The sequence below is a fragment of the Colletotrichum truncatum genome (assembly GCF_014235925.2).
Source record: "Colletotrichum truncatum strain CMES1059 chromosome Unknown Contig_0008, whole genome shotgun sequence".
Taxonomy (NCBI): Eukaryota; Fungi; Ascomycota; class Sordariomycetes; order Glomerellales; family Glomerellaceae; genus Colletotrichum; species Colletotrichum truncatum.
This window is the reverse complement of record NW_027222405.1, coordinates 2,375,084-2,393,755: the sequence shown is the minus strand read 5'-3', so window position 1 is coordinate 2,393,755 and position 18,672 is coordinate 2,375,084. Positions and strand designations below refer to the sequence as shown.

The following is an 18,672-nucleotide window of genomic DNA, read 5'->3' as shown; positions in this document are numbered from 1 at the left end:
TCAAGAACAAGATCTGGACAATAGATCTGAGACGTTGGATACCGGGGTGGGTTTGTTCAAGTTGGCGATGATCTCCTCTCGGCCTTTACCATACGCACCACTTTCCACTCTCGAAGAACGTCCTCGCCGTTGGGCTGGACTTTTTTTTTTTGGCCTTTTGTTGTCGTTGCCTGTGGGTTGGATCGGTAATACCCGGCAAATGGGTAATGAGGAGAAATGGCAAATGACATTTTGTGTGATTAATGACCCGCCCGCTGGCGTAGGCAATTTCAGGGCGTTTTGGGTTCGTGTGTTCGTCCGTCCTACTGGGCTGCTGGTTGTTGGCGGCGTCCACCGGGTCATGCAGCTACGGAAGCTTGTTCGATGTAAGGCAGGCTGAGAGGTGATTGGATGTCGCGGATGTTGACGATGCACTAGCGGGTCGTACCTTGCAGAAGTGGCTTGCTCATCCGAGCTTTTTTTTTTTTTTTTTTGCCATCCCTTTCTTTCTTATTGTCTGCAGGTACGCGCTATTGGCACTTTTTTTTTTTTTTTTGAATGCCCATTGTGGACTGAATAGGGGGAATAAAGAACAAAAGAGCGACACAGACGCGTAACAACTTCAGGGGACAAGGAGTATGTGTGTGTGTTAAGCGAAGGGATGTTAACTGTGCCCTTAGTAAGAGAGTTCAACATCACACATGTCCCAGTTCCAGGCGGAGGCAAATGGCGCGTGTGCTATGGTTCTTTTGCCCCTGGGAAATTGAATCCCCCCTGGCCCCTTCATCCCCCCTCCCCTTCGGCTTATGAGATGTTGTCATCAAAGCCTGCTGATGTCCACCCAATCCATTTACACGTACGTACCTACACTCCGTAGTACGGATAATACCACGCTCTCAATCATGTTAATCTATGCAGTATGGAGATTGGATGGGTTGAATGATCAAGGCCTATGACAAGTCTCTATAATTTATGTGGTTGCTCTATCTCAAGATCTTTAGATTTAGGGAGATATCTCACATACTCTATGATGTCTTTGAGAAGTCTTGACCGCTTAGTTCATTCCAGACCAGTCGAGAATCACCAGTTCTCCATTGCCAGCGCAACCCCATCTCATCTGATCATCCTCTCCCCCTCCCTTCCGCCCCTGTGCACATCCCGCATTCTTTTTTATTTTATTTTATTCTTTTTTTACCTTTGGGGGCTTTTCCCCCCCCCCTTTTTCTTTTTCTCTTGTCTTCCACAACCCCGATCAGCCGGAACGTAGGCTGCGGTAGTGTTAGGTGACTCGAATCACGGCGCTTGTAGCTACCTGAGCTAGGTAGCTAGGTAAAACCTATCTTAAGATCCCTTAGCAACCAGACACCAGTGTTGGCTCATCCCCCTTCTTACTGGTGGAGGTTTCGACCAGTCCAGACGAGACGGGACTGTACCGTTGGACTTGTGTGTGGTCCCTCCACTCCCCTCAGGAAGGAATAGTCTCAACTGCCCTTCCTTTTTTATCCGTCCACCGTCCACCGTCCACCATTCACCACACGGGAGGACGGAGAAAAGTAAAAAAGAGGAGCCTAAGGAGGTGCCTGGAGGCAACGGAGAGCCGCTCCATTGAATTTACTGCAGGCTGCAAATGCCACTGCTAGAAACTGCCTAATATTCAGTCCACATTCACCCTGGAACCACCAATCCCCCCTCCCCAGCGTTTCAGCACTCTTGGCCCCTCGATGAAACGATAAAACTAGAGGAGCAATCGTCGCGTCTGACAGGCCAATCCCCTCCAGTGCCGTCCAACCAAAACCTCTCTTTTCCCATTCCTCCTTCCCGAGCGCCACCCTGCAAGGAGGTCGAAGTTGCGTGGATACCTTGTGCTTTGCCTTGCTTTTTCGTCGTTACTCGCCAACAGACACCCCCTTGCCTCTCTTACCAGGAAACCGTTGGATGAGATATTTCGGGAGAAAGCCACCCACTCACAGTCCCCAAGCCCATCCACCATTCAAGTCAGTCAGTCACTCATCCAGTTCACTCAGTCGTACGCCAACCGCGTCTCTGCTGTGTTACTGCCAGTCACTTTTACTGCCTACAACCTTGTGCACATCCCGGATCCGCATTGCTTGCCGCCCTGTGTGGTGTCTCTCTCTGTCTCTCTTTCTTGTCTTCACACTTCGTTCCCGGCACACCCATTGGGCATCGCGGTCGAGGAGGACTCGACTGACCCGACTCCCGAACTTCCTCCGCCAACCAGGCACAGCAAACCCCTTACTCGAACTCCACGAACCTCGAATTCTTCAACCCTTCACCGGCCTTGGTCTGCGTTTTATGACCGCGCCAGGAATTGCTCCGCGGCTGCGCACTGCTTGACTGCCACATCACAGCTGGGGGATCCTCTTTCGCCCAGCAAGCATACATTCCAGTCGCTGGCGCTATCCCCCTCCAAAATACCAACGCAAACACCCACCAGGGGGGGTTAGTAGGCCTGGCCAATGGAGCCGGCGCTGCAGCAACGAAATGACGAAGTCGACAACAACACAGAGCTGACGCATGCCAAAACCGAGTCGAGACCCGCAGCCGCCGCTGCAGCCGCCGCCGACGAGGAGAGCAACCACCGGGAGACAACTCCCAAAATGTTCGCCCACGACTCTATGGTAACCGTCAGGCTATCAGAACCGCCTGTCCTTACCATAGACACCAACGTTGGCCCTGACTCGCCTCCAAGGAGGAGGCCTAGCACCGTTCGCATCGAGAAGCTGCCTTTTCCCGAGAGCACACATATCGAGGCCAAGGACGAACAACAAAAGGTTGAGGACGAGGACGACACTACGCCTCCGAGTGACCCAACAACCCCTTTGCCTATTGCGGATGCCACGAGGAACCTCCAGGACGAGCTAGTCGGCTACGAGGACGAAGAGGGCGACGAGGTCGGAGAGCTAGTGTCGAAAATCTCCCCAACGAAAGTACCGTTCCAGGGTGTACTGGACGATCCCGAGAGACGCACAGCTGCAGGAGAGGAAGAAGAAGAGGAGGAGGAGGAGGAGGAAGAGGTGAATTGGGACGAGTTGCAAAAAACAGAAGCAGAAGAGCCCAGAGACGCAGACACAGACAGAGTGGGTGCACAGCTGGTTGCTACTTACTTACGGTGAACGGAGCTGACAATCATCACAGTCAACCGCCATGTTGCTGGCTATGCTTGAGAAAGAAAACGACAAGTTGGCTACGAACCCGAAGAGCATAAAGGTACAGCCTGTCGAACAAGTCGCCGCTACCAATCGCCCCAGGCCGCCGTCAATGGCACAACTACGGCACATGGTAAACGGGCCGACGCCCTCGGCCCTTCGATACTCGATGCTTCCTCCGCCACCGATGACCGACCTCGAGTTCTACGCTGCATTGGTCAAGGATTACCAACAAACGGCCGCCCGCTTGCCCACTCTGCTCTCGAACAAGATCCGCAAAGGTGTTCCGCCCCCACTGCGAGGCGTTGTCTGGCAGAGCATGTCGGGCGCCAGGGATACCGCGTTGGAAGAACAGTACGAGCAGTTCTCGGGCGAGTCGAGCCCCTACGAAGCTACCATTGGCAAAGACTTGGGCCGGAGTTTCCCAGGGGTCGACATGTTCCGCGACCCAGACGGCGACGGACAGCGCATGCTGGGCAGGGTGCTGAAATGCTTCAGCCTCTATGATACAAAGATCGGCTACTGCCAGGGGCTGGCCTTTCTTGTCGGCCCCTTATTGATGCACATGCCTGATAAGCAGGCATTCTGCGTATTGGTTCGGTAAGTGTCAGAGTTGATCCCAATATTCCAAGAGGGGACAAAATCAATAGAAATCTTATTTTTTTTTTTTTTTTGGGGTGAATGCAACGTCAAAGCTAACCATGAGATGGACAGATTGATGGAACGATATGATCTGCGGAGTTGTTTCTTGCCAGACCTGTCAGGGCTGCATGTGCGCATCTATCAGTTTCGAGAACTTTTGCGCGAGCACCTGACACCAGTATCGAACCACTTGGAAGAGCTCCAGGTCGATCCAGCGTATGTTTCACAGTGGTTCCTCAGCTTTTTCGCCGTTACATGTCCCCTGCCAATGCTGTTTCGCATCTACGATGTCATCTTTGCCGAGGGGGCCCCGGAGACCCTTATGCGGGTCGCCCTATCCCTGATGCAGAAGAATCAGGCCCGGATTTTAGCGTGCACCGAGCTCGAGGACGTTATGCAACTTCTCCTTTCCAGAGGCCTGTGGGATTGTTACCACTACAACGCAGACGAATTCGTCCAAGATTTCGTTAGTTTATCTGGTATTGTCACGCGCGAGAAATTGCTCCAGTTGGAACAGGGGTACAGAGACGCACAGATCGCTAGCGCGAATGCGGCACGTTCCTCGGACGTGACCTCTGCAGCCTCCCGATTCCTGGGCCGCATTTGGGCTTCCTCCACCATCATCTCTCCGAAGTCCTCCTCCACCCTGAGCCCGGGCCTCACAGCTCCGTCACGGCCTCTGAGCATGCTACGCAGGAGCACATCCAAGCAGAGCCTGGCTTCCACCCTCAATTCGATGGAAGCCAGCTCCATCAGCGTCCTTAGTTCTGCATCCACCGAAGCGACCACCGTGTCCCGAGATTCTGCCAACACCGATGACAACGCATCCATCCGCGAATCAGCCCCTGTCAATGGCGGCAACGTCAATGCCAAATCTCTCAATGCCAATGGCGCTAAAAAGTCGAACGACCAATACCTTCACACTCAGATCGAAGACCTTCTAGCCGCATTGACCGAATTGCAGCGAAACCATGCCCAACTCGCGAGCGAATTACAGCAAGAGAGAGAACAGCGCGAAGAGGACAAACTGGCTGTGCGATCGCTGCTAGACGGCTTGCGCAAAAAGGCCAGCAACGACTCTGTCGGCACAGATGCAAGCGTTGCTACTCTGAAGGCTCTGAAGGCGAGCGATGACCCCGCAACTAAGGCACGCGAGGGAGGCGAGGGAGATGTGGCCACTGAGAACCCACAAGAGAATGCCAAGACCAATGGACTGGTCGGACCCTCAGCTGAGGAACTCTCAACTCTGCTCGATGATGTCGAGGAAAGGTTTGGGCGCCATGGCAGCGACGAAGTAAAAAGGTCACGGAGCGAGTCCAAATCGGAAATCCAACAGGAACTACGGCAACTCAAGGACCAGCTCGCCAGTGCGGTATCGCAGTCCCAGAATTACGACCGAAAGATACATGATCTAGACCAGGAGATTTCTGCTCTTAAGGATCAAGTACGAGAGTCTCATTCGCATGCGCGCATCTTGCATCAGGATAAGCAGCGGCTCGAGAAACAGATACACTTGATGAGAGCGCGGGTCTCGGCCGCCGAGACGGAGACTACTAGCCATGACAGCGATGGATCCATCCGGAAGAGCTCAGCGAGCAGCACCGGCTTGAGGGAGCTGAAACTGGGTAGAAGCAAGTCTACGCCGTCTCAAGCAGGATCGATATTTAGCAAGCGGGCATCGTCATTGCCTAAGCCACACGATTCCACCATTCCAACTGTTACCACTTCTGCTCCCTCACCATCGCCTCCACCGCCACCGCCGCCAACGGATGACCAACACGAAGCCTTGCTCTTGGAGCTTATCCAGGCAAAGACCGCTGAAGCCGTTGCCAGACAAGAGGCCGAGGAGATGAAGCAGAAGTTGGAGAGCTTACGCAAGGCGCAGGGCCTCGTAGCCGCAGAGGCAGCCCAGGCGCCTACGGCGGCGGGAGCAGCCGCATCAGCTGCCATGGGCGTTTTCGGCCGGCTCACTGGTGCGACAGCAGAGCCTGCCAAACCAGCCAGCCCGCCAACAGCCCCAGCAGCAGCAGCGGCGGCGGCGGCGGCTCCGGCGCCAGCGGCGGGAGGAGGATTTTGGGGCTGGAGACGATGAAAGACGGCACTTGATGATCACACCGACTTTCCTACGGTACAGAACGAAGACATTCGGAGCATCTAGAACATTTTTGCATTCTGGTGAGGATGGCATTCGCAAGGGGCGCCCATGCCTCGTTGTCTGTCCATGGTTCTGCTCATCGCATAGAAAGAGAACACTTTGCATCCGCGGACGCTGGCGAGCGCTCCGTGTTGGAGGAGTATTATTCTGATTCAAAGCCATTGCATTCTAGACTGTTACCCTTCATTTTTTTTACACTTCTATTCTTACACATAGCATTGGAGTTGAGGAACCACTCCTATGACGAATGGATATTCGTCTTGATGATTAGGGATCTTTTTTATTTTTATTTTTATTTTTCTATTACCCTGGCTGCCCTTTTTTGTTTTCTCTTATTCAAGGGCAGACGGGCGGAGTACGGGACACAGAGTCAGTCCAACAGAGAACAGACAAGATAACTTTACCAGTAGGACATTTTAGTTAAACCAGAATTGAGACCATGATATGAGAGTCATCTTTGTGTTGAAATTCCGAGTCGTGATAATGACGCTGGCAGCTGTTTTGCGCAGGATGATAGCACTAGTGCTCTTTGATGCCTGTCATGGAAGGATGCCGAAACAGTCAAATGGTTTCCCCTGTTCCTCCCCCCTATTTGGAAGTGGAGACAAGCCCTCCTCAGCGTTGCAGTTCAGTTTTTTGGCTGTTGGACCCCTGTGGCGGTGCACAACGCTCTTGAAGTGTGGATGTGTGTGCTATGTATGTATGTGTGTGAGTGGAGAGCTTCAGCTTTTGGGAAAGATAAATTGCCTTTCCTAAAATGGACGGAGGGGGGGGGGTTCTCTCTGGGGGTGGTTTTGCATGTGAAAGTGTGGCGCGCGACCTGAACCTGAGACTGGGATACGCTGGTCTTGATGATGGGTTGCTGTGGCAGGAGTGGATTTTGTTCGGGAAAAGATGCATTTTGAGTGTATTTTTTTTTGTTTTTAATATGAAGGTTTTGTGGATTGTTCGTATGGAAGAACTTTTTTTTTTTTTTTTTTTTTTTTTCCACGTCTTCCCCTTCTATCTGTGTCTATCTCCCGCAAGCGGAAAGAGGGGCATTAGGCGAAGTGAATATTGATAAGAGTGTTACTGGTGTGCAGGCCCCCCCCCCCCCCCCCTCTGAGACATACTATTAGCTGGGTTAAAAAACCCTTTCTGAAGGATCCCGTGTTGGTTTTGGTTTGTCTTGCAACATAAGGCACAACCGACCAGGGGGTAAGGGTGACGCTGTCAGTGACAAGATGTGCCAGAAATGACCTGGGCGTCTGAGCAACTTGTATTCCCGCCCCTCGCTCTTTCCCCCCCTCTGTGAGGCAGTCAGTCTGATCACAATCCTCTTGTTTCCTCCTTCCCCGTCTGGTATAGAGTCTGGGCGGCGTTTGACACGTGTCGGCGGGAAGAACGATGTAGATAGGAGCACGTGCTCCCGTCCTGTTGGGGCAGCTTAGAGACAAAAACGAAAAAAAAGCCCGGACCGCAGTCCGCACCGGACGGAGAGGTAGGCCGTCTCGACAGCGTGGGACACCAACAACGAATTGTGAGAGGCGGGTTAATGTGCTCCCTCACTTAGAGCTGCACTTGGTCTGCTGTTATTTTGCGGTCTGGGTTTTCTGGGGCAAGTCCTTCTTCACATGCAGGTTCGTCTGAAGGTTCGTAACCCTCGCAACGGTCGTGCATCGGGCGGGGTTTTCAGGTCGGAGCTAGGATCTGAGGAGATCTACTCTGGAGTAGGTGTGTTGGCAATGCAACCGTATCGGAGATGATAAAAGTAGGGCCCTCCTCGCATCAAACTCGGAGGAGCCAGGGCAACGCATTGAAAGCAGCGATTGCGGCGGCGGAGTTGTGGGAGTTGATGGTGATATCGCGGGTTTTGGTTGCTGAGGAGGAGGGGCTGGAAGTGGACGGGTCACGATACGATACGCTACAGCGTAGCTTGGGAGCTAGGGCCATGCCTGCGTCGACCTTACCTCAACCACTTTAAAGAACTCATGTCTTGTCAACTGTGGCTGGGAGGTGTAGAAAAGAACACGACAACATGCGTGAGAGTGAGCATGCATTATTGTGGCCACGGATACCAACAGCTGTGGCAGGGGATAAAGACAGAAGGTCCGAAAAAGAAAAAAGAAAAAAGAAAAAAAAATTCAAGACATGACAGCAGTATCGTGTACCAAAAAATGCTATGGTTTCAGGCTTTTTGTCAGTTCTTACCTACCCCCCAACCTAGCACAGCCACTACTATGATGATATGGTGAACACAACACTTTTTTTTTGGTCCCCTCTCATCTAGCCTATTTTAAACATGCTGCTGCAAAAGCCGGGCCAGCTAGGTCTAGACTCGTAGAAAAGGCGTGATGGACGTCACATGCCGCCTGCATCACTAGCGTCCAAAAGCACGCAGCTACGGGGGGATGACGCCAAAGATGGGGTGGTCTAATGGTGCGGCGTATATAGAAGAAGCGAGGACGGCGACGATACCTCGTCATTGGGTGCTGCAGTGCCGTCAGTGATAGGTAACCTTCGGGTACAATTGTCGATTGGTTGCTGTGGCACACCTTTTGCGTCATCAAGTGTGCGGAACCAAGCTGGAGCGGCGGACACTAGCCACACTCCGACCGAGCCAGGGGGGGCCCCTCGCCGGCAGCAGCAGCCCAGTGGAGCTTGGATGGTATAATGCATAGTGCTACCTCATGGACAATGACCCAGCGCTTTGCAGGAGCACCACAAAACAGTTACCTTGAAATGGCAGTACTGTAAACCCAGGTAGCACAGCGATGCGGACGACAGGAAAAAGGTACCCATCCGTACGTAGTGCACAACGTAGTGTGTAATGTATCGCAAGGGTTGAAAAGAAAGGGAAAGGGAAAAAAAAAGGGGAGCAAGGGAGAGAGCAACAGTGCGAGAAGGGACAGAAAGCTCCTGCTGCTGCGTGGGCCCTCCCGCCCCGGCTAGCAGGTCCTGTTTTGGAGCGAAGAGCGTCACTGTTCTGCCAGAACGAGCCGACTGTGGTGCTTGCTCTCCTTCGCTGCTGCAGGGCTGGCGTTGGCACGGACGGCCCCTGTGGACTCTGCATGCTCCTTTCTTGATCTTCATTTGCATCACTCTCTCTCTCCCGCCTGGCGCACCGCACACGGCACCACACACACACAAAGTCTTTTTTTCTTCCCCTTCCCTCTCCTTCCACCTGCTACCAACTTTCTACCCTTACACACACACCTTTCTGGCTTATCTGCCTGAACTTCTAGACTTTCCTCCAAATCATCACAAACCCAAGCAACCCAACACCTGGCCTTACCTCTTACCTCTCTACTATTTATCTCCAGACCTGCTTCCACAGCTCCTAGCTGCCCTTATCTGACCTGATCTGATCTTTCTCTCTCACTCAACACAAACCAAGCTCCGATTCTTGAAACATCTGGTGCTCGTCCTATACATCCCGCCGTCACACGATCACCCAAATTCCGCCAGCATCCTACAAAAAGCAACACCGCTCATAATTCCCAATCAAATCATCGTGATCTGATCGCAATGGCCGACTTCCCGGACGCCCCGACCACGGCTCCTTCTGCCAACGGTAACTCCTACATCCAGGCCACCAAGGACAGTAAGGTACGTTGTCACCGCGCTGCTGCAGCTTCATCGGCCCCGCGACTTCCGATTCTGCTATCGCAACCTCTGAAGAAAAACCCGGCTAACTTTGGCGATTAGTGTTTCAAGCTTCATATTCACGCCCAACAACCTCCGGTAAACTAACAACCCTCTTCTAGACGCTGCTGCTGCCTACCAGCAAATTTCCAACGGTAAGTTCTTTATCTTGTTTGCATGACGTATTTGCGGCGTAAGTTTCCAGTGCTAACGATGCTTCTCCCTTCAGGCCCTGTCGCCCAGAATGTCAAAGACCAGTCCGCAAAGGCTTCCGTCGAGCTCGGTAACCTCGCCGCCTCTCGCAGAACTCCTTCCAACCCCGCGGCCACTGGCCAACCCTTGACTCACTACCACTCCTTCTTTTTCGAGCTTATCTCGTGGAACAACCCTCGTATGTGATTGCTTGAGCTTCCTTTCCCACCTAGCTCCCACTGACAGCTAGTTCCAGGTGCCTCCGCCATTGCTTACGCCTCCATCGTCACATTCATCTTCGCTGCCCGCTACCTCGATATTCTGCGGTACAGCTTGAAGCTGACCTGGATGGTGCTGGGCACCACCGTTCTGGCCGAGCTCGCTGGCAAGCTCGTCCTCAACAACGGTCTGGCCACCCAGCTCCGCCCTCGCCGATACTACGTCATCCCCAGAGATACACTCGATGCGATGATTGGAGACGTCCACGAGCTCATCAACTTCTTCGTTATCGAGTCTCAGCGCATTCTCTTTGCTGAGAACGTTGGTGCTTCTGCTGCTGTAAGTTGCTCGCGTGACCCTCCCCACAATTATTGACATCATCGGAACTAACCTCATGCTTCATCGCAGGCCTTCCTTGGTGCCTTTATCGCCTACTACCTCGTCAAGATCGTGCCATTCTGGGGTCTTTCTCTCATCGCCACCACTGCGGTCTTTGGAATTCCCCTGATTTACACCTCCAACCAGGAGCTCATTGACGCTCAACTGAAGCAGGCTGGCGAGGTAATCAACCAGCAAACAAGCCAGTTCCGCAGCGTTGCAAGCAAGCACACTGCCCAAGCTGCCGACATCACCAAGCAGTACGTGGGCGACTACACTGCCAAGGCCCAGCAGTTGATCGGCCGTCGCTCCGCCTCTCCCGAAGCTGCCCCCAAGTCCGCCCCCACTCCTGCCCCTGCCCCTGCTCCTGCTCCTGCCGCCCCCGCGGTCAAGGAGAACGACTTCCCCGCTGCCCCCAGCACCGAGCTCAAGAACGAGGAGCCCGTTGTTCCCGACGAGAAGACCCCCATGGTTGCCTCCTAATTTATTCTCATTCGACTTGGTTTTCTGAGTGTACACAGGCTAGCGGATATACGTGTATGCCACTGGTCTGGCGACAACGGAACGACTAACGACGGACATGAATGAGATCACGCACCACAATTCTACGACATTTTTTTGGCGTGGTACGGTTTGCGACTGGTTTTTGGCAGGAGTTGGTTGCACATACTGAGCAACAAAAAGGATAATATCAAAGCAGTGGGGTGGCTCCAAGTGGAGATAGGGACGAGGACGTGGAACAAGTTATTGTGTACGCATGTAGTGTATTGTCGTGCTTTTAGTTCTCTCTTCATGGCACACGGTTATGGCGAAAGGGGGATCATCAGATTGTCTAGGAGACGCATTGAAACAAGTTCTTTCTACATTCTCTTTCCCGTTTCTTTTGTGACTCCATGATAAGACCGCAATACTCGATTGTGTCCCACAAGGGAGGTGGTAATGTACATTCGTTAGCTGGCCAAGTATGGACGAGACTGGCCAGCGTCGGAGCGTATCATACATATTACCTCAACCGTGCCTTATTTCCTGCTGACCCTTACTTTGTTATCGGAGCCCACCCTTTTGACTTTCTAGCGTGCGACTTGAATATCAGTTCAGGGGCGAGGACACTGCCAAGTAAAGGATCGCGAGACCTAACTAGACCTCAGTTCCTCCCACCACTTACTTTTAACATCCCACGTCTACAGGCAGGGCAAGTGTAAAAACTCTGCAGCGAAGTCACACCTACGTGTGTATACATGAACAGCGGATATGTATGTGTCTAGTTGCCCCTCGTTCGCTCTGACGGTACCTGGTTGTCCTCAGCGTGTAAGAGAGAGCCACATCGACTATCGAAGATATGACTGACGAGGTGATAATTGCGGTGTCAAGTCGCTTGCGTGGAACGGAGTAAAATCGTTGGCAATCTTTATTGCACGTTTTTCTGTATTCGGTACAAAACGCACGAGATTTAACAATACAAGCTGGCAAGCTGGCAGTTCTAGCCTCTGCGTGGGCGTGGGGAAATAAAAGAGAGCAAAAGAGAGATTCCCATAGACCATAAGAATACCGTGTCATAAAGCAAAGCAAGTTCAGAGACGCAGCAAGATAGCTGCTCTCTAATAGACCGCCCACCATATCCCCATTTCGCCGTTCCCTGTCCCATATACACACACCTACTACACGCGCACGCGCTCACGCATCACTATGCGTCAATTTCGACCTTTACTGCAATCTCTAATCGCTCTCGTCCATGTCAAACGGGTCGTCGCTCGGCTCGTCGGCATCATCGCTGTCGCCAAAGTCATACTTGGGTTTCGCCTTGGCCTTGGTAGCGGCCGCGCGACCAGGTCGGCCTCTAGCTGCCGGGCGAGGCGGAGACTCAGGGTCCTCCATATCGACATCCTCATCCTCATCGTCGCTCAACACGCGCTTCGAAGAAGCCTTCTTTGCAGCGTAGGCCTTGGCGGCAGGAGAGAGCGTGGTGGGCTTGGCAGCAGCCTTGGGCTTGGGCTTTGGCTTTGCGGCAGCTGGCGCTTCCGCATCCTTGGACTTGTTCTTTGATCCTGCAGGACGACCACGCTTCTTGATGGGCGCCGCGGTGGCCGGTGCGGCTTTCGAGGCCTTCGAAGCCTTAGCAGGAGGCGCACCATCATCGCTCAGGAAGCTGTCAATGTCATCTTCCTTGGTCATTGTTTTGTGAGGCGATGACCGTGCGAGCAACTCGTAGTTGGTATCGTCTACTTCCTCATCATCACCGCCAAAGGTCCTTGAAACCTTAGTTTTGATCTTTGGCAGGGTGGAGTCATGGCCATCAGGGCGGTTCATAGCGAATAGGCTCAGTCGGCCAGATTGCGACTCTTTGGCAGATCCAGCAATGCCGCGGACCAAGGAACCAATGTCTCCAATCTGTCCGCCCTCGGTACCAGATTCATCAGACTCATCGTCGATAATGTACGACCGCTTCTTGGTTGTAGCAGCTCTTTGACCTCGCCCAGCAGTGGAGTTGGTTGACGGTTTGGCCGGTGCAGGCTCGGCGGAGACACTCTTCTTGCCGGTACTCTCGAAGTCGTCTTCATCCTCATCAGAAAGATCATCGATAATGTACTTCTTCGTCGATGCGGCACGTTGCGTACGAGAAGCATTGCTCTTGCTGCCAGGCTCAATGGGCGCCGGCTTCTCGCTGGTGCTCTTCTTGCCTATGTTTTCGAAGTCGTCCTCGCTATCTTCTAACTCTTCAATCCGAGGCGAGGGCTTCTTGGTTGCTGCAGACTTCTGGCTCTGCGTGGAGCTCTCCTCTGCCGCCGACTCTACAGGGGCAGCAGAATTCGTCTTGCCTAGGCTAGCAAAGTCCTCATCATCGTCGTCGGTATCAGATAGAGTATAAATAGGCTTCTTCTTGGTCGTTGCTGCTCTCTGAGGTTTGTCGGCCGTAGCAGCAGGCTTAGAAGCGCCCTTCTTTCCAAGAGCGGCAAAGTCGTCGTCCGAGAATGCGTCAGACCCAGCATCTTCCTTCGCCTTGGTCTTGGTCTTCTGTTTCTCAAACATGGCAGCGAATCTCTCGGCAGCCTTTTCTGTAACCTTGGGGGCAGCAGCAGCCTTGAGCTTGGCCCCGGCACGCTTTCGCTCGGGCTCATAATCATCGTCGTCCTTCTTGGCCTTGCGACCCTTGCCTGCACCTATCTTCTTGGATACACGGCGGCCAAGTCTCCGGATAGATGTTTGAATCTCAGCGTCAAGGGCCATCTGATTCTCCCACTCGGCCACAAAGTCATCAAGATCCTGACACCAGAGATCCTTCTCGCTCAGGGCAAGGAGAGCATCGTGCTCTGCCTTCTTGTTGTCAATCTGCCTCTGCAGCCTCTCAAGACGTTCGTAGGTCAGGGACCAAAGTGGCATCTGGGATCAAGTTAGTCAAAAATCACGTAACAACCAAACAAGGTACCCACAGAAAGAAGATAGTCATAAGCATTCGCCTGCTCGTCGCCTCCTTCTTCATCCTCCTCGTCACCGCCCTCCATCTCCTCGTCCGTGTTCTTCTTTTTGACCTCCTTATCCTTGTTCTTTGGGAACGGCTCGTACTTGCGTTTAGCAAGCTCCTCAACAAGGACTGTCTTCTTCTTCTTGGAAATGGTGAGCTTTCCATCAATGATTTCCCTGATGAAACGGGCTTGCTCAGACAGCTTCCTGAAGTCCGCATGGTAAACGCCGAGCCAGTGCTTCTTGCGTTCGGCGTACATATCCAAACGGTAGTGGTAGAACTCCTCAAGGATTTCTTCAACATTCTCGTACTTGCGAATCTGGCCGCGAGTATCAAAGGCAACCAAGTTAGAGGTCGCAATCTGCTTGTTCAGCTTGAATCTCTCCATCAGGCCATCAGCCATGACATCCTTGGTATGCTTGTCGTCCATCTGAATAACGAAGTGGACGTTCTTGTGGTCGTTGAACTCCTTGTAATCCTTGATCCAGACTGGGCCCTTGGTACCGCTAATGACCTCTTCCAGTTTCGCTTTGAAATCATCCGTCCACATACGAATGGGAAGCTCAGTAATAACGACTTCGCCGGTCTTCTCGTCAAGTTCACAGATACCGTTAAACTTGTATCTGTCTTTCTCTGCGACCTGAGGAGTGCCCTTCCAGCCACGGAACCACGGCATCATAGGCTCGAAGGGCGCACCCTCTGGATTGTCGGGGGTGAGACGGCCCATGCGCCTTTTCAGGTTCTCGACGATTTGCACAGGATGGTAGTTGGGAACTGAAGTACTCCAACCAGTGCCAATACCATCGGCACCGTTGCAGAGAATCATGGGAATGACAGGCGCGTAGACCTTAGGCTCGATTCTCTTTCCGTCCTCGTACTGAGGCTCCAAGTTAGGTTCGTCAAGGGTGGAAAAGATCTTTCTGGCAAACGGTGACAGTCTGGTGTGGATATAACGGGGACTGGCAGCATCGGAACCGCCGGCAAGACGAGAACCAAAGTTACCACTGGGTTCAAGGCAGTTGATGTTGTTGGAGCCCACGAAGTTCTGCGCAAGACCAATGATGGTTTGCTGGAGGGAGACTTCACCGTGATGGTACGATGTCTGCTCGGAGACGTAACCAGCCAATTCAATGACCTTCTGGTCCTTGACGAGGTTCCTCTTGAAACAGGCATACATAACCTTGCGCTGACCAGGCTTCAGTCCGTCGATAACAGACGGAATGGATCGCATGTTGTCAGCCATACTGAAGAGGATAAGTTCCTTGTTGACGAAGTCCGTGTATGTAATGGACTTGGTAGAGTGGTCGAGATACGTGCCCGGCACGAAATTGCCAAGCCACTCTTTTCTTGCGTCAGCCTTCTTCTTGGAGAAAGCGAGCTCGAAAAGATCGGCCTCGTCAGGCTGCATCGTGTTGAATTCCTTCAGATGGTCATCGAGGTTGGTGAAGTAGACCTGGGCGTCCTCGTTTGAACTGGTACCCAGACCCTTGAAATACTTGTAATGCCATCGAGAAAGTTCACTCTTGTGAGAATCCTTCCACTCCTCGTACTGAGGCTGGGTGAAAAAAGATTTGAGCCGCTGAGGCTTCTTTGGGTTCGGGCCTTGCCAGACCTTGACAATAGGAGTGATGAATTCTCGAAAGAAATCGGGGATTTGCAGTAAGGATGGGTACTGAACTTGCAGGAAGTTGATGAGAAGACCCTTGATGTGAGAACCGTCGTGATCCTGATCGGCCATGATCATCAGGTGACCATATCGTAGACCCTTTGTGTCGTTATAGACAGCCTTGTGCTTCAGACCGAGGAATTGTTTAATATTTTGAATTTCCTGGTTCTTCGTGATCTGGTCAATCGATGCGTCACGTACATTCAGCATCTTACCACGCAGAGGGAAGACTCCGATGCGGTCGGGATCCAGGATAGCACGTCCAGCAACAGCCAAACTCTTGGCAGAGTCACCTTCGGTGAGAATTAGGGTACATTCGTGGCCATGGCGGGTGCCCGCCAAGTTAGCATCAACAAGTTTCGAGTTGCTGATGCGGGATCGCTTGTTACCGTCGCTCTTGGCCATCATCTTGTCAGCCTTCTTCTCGGCAAAATCAATGATGTTTTGGATGGCGTCTGATTTGGCGATCTTCTTTAGGAATTCCTCAGTCAAAGCGCACTTGCTACCAAACTGGCTGACCTTAGTGGTCATTTGCTCCTTTGTTTGGGAAGTAAACGCGGGGTTGTTAACAAGGCAGTTAACAAAAATAAAGATGTGGTTTCGAATGTGGTTCTGCTTGAGCGCATGACCCTTCTTCTTCTTGTCCAGGGTTTTGAGGAGCGATCCGGTGATCTGGTCGGCCACATAGTTGACATGCGTACCTCCAGATGTAGTTGCGATTGAGTTGACAAACGAAACTTGCTGGAACGAGCCGTCTGAAACCGTAAATGCAATTTCCCAACGCGGGTGAGCGTCGGTCTTGTCAACCTCAACAACAACCTTGGGCTCGACGCCTTCCTCGGCACCACGCTCCTTGGCAATAGCTTTGGCGTACATCTCGCAGTAACCCTTGAAAGCAAGCTTGATGTGAGTGCCGTTCAAGTATACTTTGATACCGCGGACGGTACCAGCCATGTCGTAGACTCGGCGCTGGATCAAAGACTCGAGGTCGTCGTCAATGCCAGTCATGCTGAAACGCTTGAAATCGGGCTTGAAAGTGACACGAACGAAGTCACTAGTTTTGCTGCTCGTGATCTTCGCCTTGCCACACTTGCTCATGTTGTCGGTCCAGACCTGTTTGTACCTCTTTCCATTGTTGGAGTCCTGGCACTCGAGGGTGAACTGCTCACTGAAAACGTTACAGAGCTTTGCACCGTAACCGTTGCGACCACCGACGGTCTTCTTCTCGTCATCGTCGTAGTTGGAACCGGTGAGAAGGTGACCGAAGATCATCTCCGGGATGTAGATCTTCTCCTTTCCGTGGATCTCAACAGGGATACCTTTACCGTTGTTCTCGACGGAAATCTCTCCGTTCTCACGATCAACAGTAACCTTCATGTAGGTCATAGTCGCGTCGCGCTGCTTGTTGTCGGCAGCGTTAACCAAGATTTCGTCAAAAATCTTGTACAGACCGGGAACGAATGTGACCTTGCGGTACTCCATAAGCTTCGTTTCCTTATTGAACACCCACATGGGTTGCTCAGTAGGCTCGACTGAGCCAATATAGGTATCGGGACGCTTGATAATGTGCTCAAGCTGAGTGAGCTTCTGGTAGGTGTCGGTAGCATTTTTCTTTGTCTTAGGCGCCGAGGCGGGGGGTTCGTCGTCGTCGTCGACAGCCATGCTGTCGTTCTCAATCTCGGCTAAGGGGTTGCCGCTTGACTTCTTAGCAGCAGGAGCTTTCTTGAGCTTCTTAGCGCTGGGAGGTGTGTTGGAGAACGTGGATGCGGCGTCGTCGTCGTCGCTATCAGGCTTCGCTCGCTTCTTGGGTGCAGCTTTGGTTTTGAGAGTGGTTTGCGTCAGCTTTTTCGCTGGTGCCTTCTTAACGGCAGCCTTGACCTTGGGCTTCTGCAACAGATCAGTACCTGACTCGAAAAAAGCCTTTATTGAAGCCGGTTTAGGCGCCGCGAGGGCAGCTTGCTCCGGCGGTGGCATGGACATCTTGCAGGCGAGGCTAGACAGGACTCATGGGAAAGTAAAATAGTGTATCATCTGAAAGGGCATAACGTAGATATGAGGGCGCAAGAGGGTGGTGGTTTTCGTGATGTTCAGACAGGCTAGCCTGGTCGCTTTGATTTTGCGACAAAGGGATAGCCCTCTCACAAGGCGTGGGTGAGCTTTTTTGCGTATTGCGCGAAAAGGCTAATCGCAAAGTTGCGACAGAAAGTAGGTATCGCAAGGCGCACCTGCACCGAGCGCTCCTGCTCCAGTCTACAAAGGGTACAACGAATGCGATTGAACCGTTGACGGGTGAATCCACAGCGGAACAAGAAATTTATATCAAAAGCAAACATACCGGCGCAAAATCCGACTCCTCCCCCATGCTAAACACCGAACCGTCCATATCGGAACTCATCTTGTACAGTTGTTTGCGCTCCCCGAGGCGCGGGGAGGTACACAGGTAGGCGGTAGGCAGTAGTCGTTACAGTCCGAGGAGAAGAATCGGTCGTCGACAACAAAAAGATTGGGCAATAGAATTTGCGAAACGGCTAGCTGGGCGGACCAGGCGCGCAATTGGCACAACGGATCGTAACAGAAAAGAGAAGGGGGAGAAGAGCGAGTGTGCCAGCTCGACAAGGTCCCTGTTTTTACATACGAAAGGAGAGTATGACGGTCGGGAGGAGAGGAGATGGTGAATTGTGCGTGATGGGCTTTTGTTGTTGCTAGCAACCCTTGCGATGTTGATGTTTGCCCCGGTGTAAACATTGGGAGGCGCGACATGGTCTTCTCTGACTGGACCGCGTTTGGGCTGCCGCCCCTTTGTTTACTGCCTCAGGCCGACCACGATTGGTAGCTTTCTGCACTCAGGGACCTGAACCAGGGCGGGGAACAGGAAGCCACATACCCCGCTGTTCATCCAATCGTGGCGTCGCGGCATCACTAAATATCCGCAGGGACCGAACGAGCGGGAGACTTCAGGTCCACTTGCCTTAGCCCCAGCACGGCCAAATTCCTGCCTCAGCTGCAAACACTTTGGCGCGCTGATACTTGATCAAAGTACCTCTTGGGGATGCACGACCAATGGCAATAGCAATTGATGTCAACAGACACATTCATTTCAAGTGACAAGATTCTCGCCCACAATTATTCAGTATAAAAGAAAGGGAAAAAAAAAAAACATTGCTACACTAAATTACCAATGCCGCGTCCC

At 52.5% G+C, this 18,672-nt stretch overlaps 3 protein-coding genes across 3 annotated transcripts; 2 read left to right on the top strand and 1 right to left on the bottom strand.

Moving 5' to 3' along the window:
- Positions 1-2,456: 2,456 nt before the first annotated feature.
- On the top strand, positions 2,457-5,880 carry CTRU02_212124 (GTPase activating protein; the record flags this gene model as incomplete). The annotated part of the gene is made up of 3 exons (XM_036725047.1): positions 2,457-3,077; positions 3,136-3,746; positions 3,861-5,880. 3 exons carry the CDS (start codon positions 2,457-2,459, stop codon positions 5,878-5,880), a joined length of 3,252 nt encoding a protein of 1,083 aa, XP_036583212.1.
- A 3,570-nt stretch (positions 5,881-9,450) lies between these two features.
- Positions 9,451-10,839, top strand: CTRU02_212123 (cell lysis protein; the record flags this gene model as incomplete). The annotated part of the gene is made up of 5 exons (XM_036725048.1): positions 9,451-9,526; positions 9,690-9,722; positions 9,797-9,958; positions 10,016-10,317; positions 10,387-10,839. 5 exons carry the CDS (start codon positions 9,451-9,453, stop codon positions 10,837-10,839), a joined length of 1,026 nt encoding a protein of 341 aa, XP_036583213.1.
- Positions 10,840-12,072: 1,233 nt separating this feature from the next.
- Positions 12,073-17,456, bottom strand: CTRU02_212122 (DNA topoisomerase 2; the record flags this gene model as incomplete). The annotated part of the gene is made up of 2 exons (XM_036725049.1): positions 12,073-13,734; positions 13,785-17,456. The coding sequence occupies 2 exons, from the start codon at positions 17,454-17,456 to the stop codon at positions 12,073-12,075; spliced, it is 5,334 nt and encodes a 1,777-aa protein (XP_036583214.1).
- Positions 17,457-18,672: the final 1,216 nt, after the last annotated feature.